This window comes from Phaseolus vulgaris, chromosome 4 (assembly GCF_000499845.2).
Source record: "Phaseolus vulgaris cultivar G19833 chromosome 4, P. vulgaris v2.0, whole genome shotgun sequence".
In the NCBI taxonomy this organism is placed as follows: Eukaryota; Viridiplantae; Streptophyta; class Magnoliopsida; order Fabales; family Fabaceae; genus Phaseolus; species Phaseolus vulgaris.
Genome location: NC_023756.2, coordinates 1,489,321 through 1,495,679, shown reverse-complemented (window position 1 = coordinate 1,495,679; position 6,359 = coordinate 1,489,321). Strand labels below are relative to the sequence as shown.

The 6,359-nt window shown below is 36.8% G+C and overlaps 1 protein-coding gene across 1 annotated transcript; it reads right to left on the bottom strand.

The window, feature by feature from the left end:
* Window positions 1-2,228: 2,228 nt before the first annotated feature.
* On the bottom strand, window positions 2,229-6,359 carry LOC137836740 (putative disease resistance RPP13-like protein 1). Its single transcript, XM_068645456.1, has 2 exons — window positions 5,706-6,359; window positions 2,229-2,560 (listed from the first exon to the last, which is right to left on the bottom strand). Exons 1-2 carry the CDS (start codon window positions 6,033-6,035, stop codon window positions 2,498-2,500), a joined length of 393 nt encoding a protein of 130 aa, XP_068501557.1. The 5' UTR covers window positions 6,036-6,359; the 3' UTR covers window positions 2,229-2,497.

Here is a 6,359-nt window from a genome sequence, read left to right as displayed (position 1 = left end):
GGGAAGAGAAGCCAGGACGTTTCGTTTTCGGAAAACCAGTTTTGTTGACTCTCAGTCTAGGACTTACTACGCCTTACTCCTAGGTTATTTTTGCCTAAAATTTTTACTAGATATTGGTCACTGTGTCTATTGAGTTTTGGCTTATATTTGAGCCCCAGATTCTTGCTACAAGATTGGAAATAACTTTTTTACTCATCACTGTCAGGGCTGAAAGGAAGGTTCGTTTGTGTGTGAAACCGTTTGATTTTTTCGTGGTGTAGTACTCATCCTTTTGACCTGAAATTTGTCGCGTTTTGTCCTAAATTCAGTGGAGATTCTTACGTGGAATTTCAAGAAAAAACTATTTTGGGAGAATTTTTCAGAAATTTTGTGCAAACCAAGGCTATCCTCTACCAAAATTCTTGAAATTTCGCTCTACTCTTTGCAATTTTATTCTGGGCCCGTATAGCGCTGAAAAAAATTCACACAAGTACTTTCATATGTTGTTTGCACCTAGGTAAGGAGGCACGTCTATAAACAAACCACAAAAAGAAGATACGGGGAAGAGAAGCAGGACGTTTCGTTTTCGGAAAACCAATTTTGTTCACTCTCGGTCTAGGGCTTACTACGCCTTACTCCTTTGGAATTTTTTTCTGAAATTTTTACCAGACATTCGTCACTATGTTTATTGAGTTTTGACTGAGATTTGAGCCCCAGATTCGTGCTACAAGAGTGACAATAAATTTTTTATTCATCACTGCCAGGGCTGAAAGGAAGGTACGTTTATGTGTGAAACTGTTTTATTTTTTTGTGTGGGTGAGTACTCATTCGTTTGACCTGAAATTTGTCGCGTTTTTTCCCAAATTCAGTGGAGATTCTTACATGGAATTTAAGGAAAAAAACTATTTTGGGAGAATTTATCAGAAATTTTGTGCAAACAAAGGCTATCATCTACCAAAACTTGTTAAATTTCACATTACTCTCTGCAATTTTATTCTGGGTTCGTATAGAGCTGAAAAAATTCACACAAGTACTTTCATATGTTTTTTGCACCCAGGTAAGGAGGAACGTCCATAAACAATTCACAAAACGAAGATACGGGAAAGAAAAGCCAGGACGTTTCGTTTTCAGAAAACCAATTTTGTTCACTCTCGGTCTGTGACTTACTACGCCTTACTCCTTGGGTATTTTTGTCTAAAAATTTTACCAGACATTCGTCACTGTGTCTATTGAGTTTTGGCTGAGATTTGAGCCCCAGATTCGTGCCACAAGATTGGCAATAATTTTTTTATTCATCACTGCCAGGGCTGAAAGGAAGGTTCGTTTGTGTGTGAAACTGTTTGATTTTTTTCGTGGGTGAGTACTCATCCGTTTGACCTGAAATTTGTCTCGTTTTGTCCCAAATTCAGTGAAGATTATTGGAAGAAATAAGGTAGAAACAAAAGCATAAGCACAATGTTCCATTCAAATCATTAACTTAAAAATCAAGAAAGAATGAGTGTATCCATCATAAATACTAGCAGGTGATTAGCAAATGAGGTATAGAATCTTACACCATGTTAGATTTCAGCTTAAAAGCATTTGACATTAAGTGAAGTTTCCCAACAGATATATAAGTTAGAATCCAAGACTTGAGAGAAGCGATTTGCAACTTTTCCCAACATCCCATGAAAGCCTGATTAGCACGAGAACCAAACTCACTATACGTATATCTATAAAAGAAAAAGCTGAATTTCAAAACACAGATATTTAATCACACTCATAGATGTTTGTGCACAGTTAAGAGTAAGCAAGTAGTGAATTTGGTTAAATTTATACGAACTTGATTTGGTATAAGTGTTGCAAAGGTTTCATTACTTTAACAGTGGGCTTATATTTATTTAGTTAGTCATTCCAACCTAATTATAGTAGCGTGCATTTTGGTGTGATAGAAGAAAATATTCAATATGTTGATTGGTTATAACATGATATTCAATGTTGGAGTATTTGTTAATTGTCTGAGAAAGACTACAATCATATTGCCAAAATATCGTTTAAAAGATGCTTTAAAATAGTAATTAAAATTAAGATATTTCTAACCCCAGGTATTTATATTATTTAGTTGAACTCATGCTAACTAGCAGTGTATGAATCAAATAAGTTATGAAATATCAAGTTGTGTTTTATCTTATGGAGGGCTAAATATGATTTATTTTCCTTATGGTAGGAATTGAACACAAATATAGCAGAAGGTTTTCAATAACTCACAGTACTAAACCAATTGAGTATAAAGTTGTTTTCTAATAGGCAGTAGTGTTACATTTATTTGCTTCTCTTTTTTCAAGATATTGAATCTTAGTACTCTTATAATACAAACAGAAAACTATGACATCAGTCTCAAGATCAGAATTTTAAGGAAACTAAATTTGGACCATGACAATGTTCTGTGGGTGAACACTAAAATGGATGGATGCATTTTAGTGTTCATTATGCATAGCAGTTTGGTTGTCACCAAAGAACTTCATGAGGGTTTGGCAGCTTAACACTCATATTCTGAACATTGCTGATAGATAATGTTGTCTTCGCTCAGCCTGTTGCACACCTGCATATGTACTTCTTTTAATGTTTAAGAATGTCCCTTAACATTCGCTGCTCTTGTTTGGAAAATGGAAATTATAGAGTGCAGACAAATTGAAATAGGTGCACGTCTAATTTTGAACTTGTGACTCATCTTATGAACCAACAATCAATGTTTGGATGTGAGCAATCTTTCTCCAGTCTTCGCCATCTGGATTCTGACAGCGCTCCTTCAGCAATGGACAACCCCAGATTGAAAGAAAAGAGATGGATTTGGGGAGACCCTCCGCTGGTAAGCATTGAAGGATGGGACAATCATGAAGTGTGAGAGAGGAGAGGTGGCAGATACCCTTCAAGTGCATCTTTTTAAGATTTGGGCAATAAGAGATTCGTAGAGAGGTGATAGAGGGTGGTAGCAAAACTTCATCGGGAAAACACTCCACATCCAAGTTTCCAATACTCAAGGTTTCAAGACATGTGTTGGGATCCAAAGTCTCTCTCAAGGAGGCGATAAGTTTTAAACATGAAAGAGACATTTCTTTCATATTTAATGGCAAACTTCCATCTGGGAACTCAACTTGTGGACACTTAGTTATACGCAGTGTGATAAGGGACGGAAACAGGATTTGCATGGGTTTGGGAAACAAGAATGATTTAAATTGAGGGCAATCATAAATATTTAGATTCATGAGATGATTATGAGCGTACTCCTGTGAAATTCTTCTTATGTTTTTGCAACTTTTCAGTGTAAGAGAACAAAGCTTTGGAAAGAAATCTAGTCGAAAGATTGTAAGAGTTTCTGAGTCCATACTGTTTCCCCTAATTCTGAGCTCTTCACTAACAACTACTTTCTTTAAATGAGTTCTTTTCAGTTTGGGACATTCAACCACATCAAGCTCTTGAAGACGTGGAAAAGAAGTAGTTTTACACTCCCATTCTTCCCATTCCTTCATATTGTAGAATAACAGCCTCTCCAAGCATGCAAATGAAGAGTTGCTCCCATAAAATTCAGCACCAATGCTCACTATTCCATCAAGCCCTACAATTACGAGGGTTTTCAGTGATGACAAAAGTCCAAGGGGAGGCAAACATAGGCAGTATTTACAGTCCTGCAACCTTAAGCACACCAGATTTGATAAAGAATTATCGAATACCCAACTTGGGAATTCTATACCACTGTAGTTCCAGATGAACAAATGCTCCAAGTGTTTGTGAGGTTGTAGATTCTCAAGTACTTTCTTTTCTTTCCTTGGATCATAAGGGATGTGGTCCGACTTCCATTTTAGTTCTAGCTTCACAAGGTGTTTACCTTTCACATTTGCTTCTAATGCATCCAAAGGATTCAAAATATTCTGCACATCATAGATTGATAGCCTTCCACGAAGATTGAGTCCTCCCAATCCTCCCAATTGCTTAATACTTAGCTCACTATTTCTATCCACGAAAAATGTACTCAGTACTTGAAGATTCTTCAATTCTCCAAAATGCATTGGCATCTTTGACACTCTTGTACCTTCAAATTCCAGGCAACGCATTTTGGTAAGTTTATGCAAATTTATGGGCAATTCCTCCAACTTGAAACAATGGTTCAACTTCAGTATTAGTAAGTTATAAAGCAAACATATTGAGTCAGGTAGCTTTTTTATCGCAGTACACGATGAAAGATCTAACGAACGGAGATGTTTAAGATCACCTACAGAATCTGGGACCTCTCTGAGGAATGAACAATAACGGAAAGATAACATGCGTATAAACTTAATCTTGGAAAACAAATCATGTATGGAAATCTTGAAATTCCAATCATGAGTCAAATATTGTGAGATAGGAAGAAATGAATGAAGTCTTTTTGCATCAGTTAAACTCCCAAAACCCTCAAAACTTTTGACATCATCGAATTCAAATGAAAAATGACAAGTTGTTTTTGGCATACATTTGCCTTTATCAAATTTCAACCTGAAACAGAAATCCCCAGAGACATATTTCGCCAAATCATTCAGAAGGTCATGCATGATGAAACGTCCTACAACACTTGATTGTTGAAAAAAAGTCCGTGACAGTAGATCATTAAAGTACTGTTCACCAACTTCTTCTGGATGTCTAATCTGTTTTGGAATCTGTAGAAAATTTTGGGCCATCCACATCAAAATTAACTCCTCCTTCACAAACTCATAATCTTTGGGGAATAAGGCACAATAAGCAAAGCACCTTTTAAGATGAGAAGGAAGATAGTGATAGCTCAGAAATAGTGCAGGGATAATTTCACTGTCTTCTTTTGGTAACTCCCATATCTCACTTTCCAATATGCTTTTCCAATAAGAAATGGATGACTTTGTGCTTAAAAGACATCCAATTGTTTTCAAAGCTAAAGGTAATCCTTTGCACCTCTCAACTATCCTTCTACCAATCTCCTTTAGCTCATCATTCAATTCAAGATCACCATCTTTTAATGCGTGATTTTCAAAAACATTCCAGCATTCATCCTTTCCTAATTGCTTTAGGCGATGCACTTTAGACCTTATGATAGAAGCAACTTTCTTAACACGAGTTGTGACAAGAATTCTACTTCCTCGAACCCCATAGCTAAGAGGAGTTCGCACAGCTTCCCATTCTTCTCGTCTTTCGTTCCAAACATCATCCAAAACAAGAAAAAATTTCCTTCCTAACAATTTTTCTTTCAGCTTTTTGTGAACCATTTCTAGGTTCCCACTATCATCTTTTTTATTTGTGATTGCCTCAAGAATTGTTCTTGCCACGGTCAAAACATGAAAATGATCAGAAACATAGACCCAGGCTTTGATATCAAATTTTACATCTTCGATCTTTGGGTCATTGTACACATGCTGGGCGAGTGTGGTCTTACCCAACCCACCCATGCCCACAATGGAAAGTATTGATGGGTGGTTAGGATTGTCGGTTTCAGATGTGAGCCAATTAATGATTATATCTTTATCAACATCTCTACCATAAATAACACTTTCAACCATCAAAGAAGATGATGGCAATTTCTGTGGAACTTTACTACTTGATCCATCTCCAGAATAAATACCCTCCTTCAAACCAAGAGCACCCTTTTGCTTTGCAAGATATTCTAGTTTCTCCAAGACTTCTTTCATCTCTAATTCAATTTTCTTGTTAAATGAAGTGAAAGTAGAGTTGAAGAAATTTGATACCTTGTAAGTAAAGGTTTGAGGTTGGGATTGAGCTTGGACTTGGCATCTGGTGAGTTCATAGTCTATTTCACCCAAAAGATCCTCTGCATCAAAGACAGCCTCTTTGACAGCAAGAAGCCATACTTTGACGTGTGGATTTGTGAACTGCTTTAGTTCAGCATCATCAGCGAGAGCATTGATGGAGTGCAGCATGATGTTCAAATTGCCAAGGAGCTTCTCATCAAGTTTTCTTCCACGAAAGAAGTCCAGAAGTTGAGGAGAGGCGAGCTTGTTGAATGCAACCTGAAGAAAGGCGGAAAGAAGAGCACCACCAACAAGTTCTGCTGCCATGGTAAGAAGGAGTTGGAAATGAAATGAAATGAAATGGATTGAGTGGAGGAATGAATGGTATAGTGATGAATGAATAGAGAAGTTAGAAAGGATGACTTGACTTTAAGAACAATATTTTTCTTTAATGGCAACTCAACCAATATAAAATGTGAGCTGTTGGATATTCATTCAACGGTTGTGATGAATGAACGAATGGGAAGAGGGTTGTGGGCCCAGTGAAGCAATAATTGTTGACTGTTACGTATAAGAAAAGTCCATGAATGATTGTAATCCATGAATAAGATGAAACAAATCATCAGTGAAATCTGACAGTAGTTCAAATAA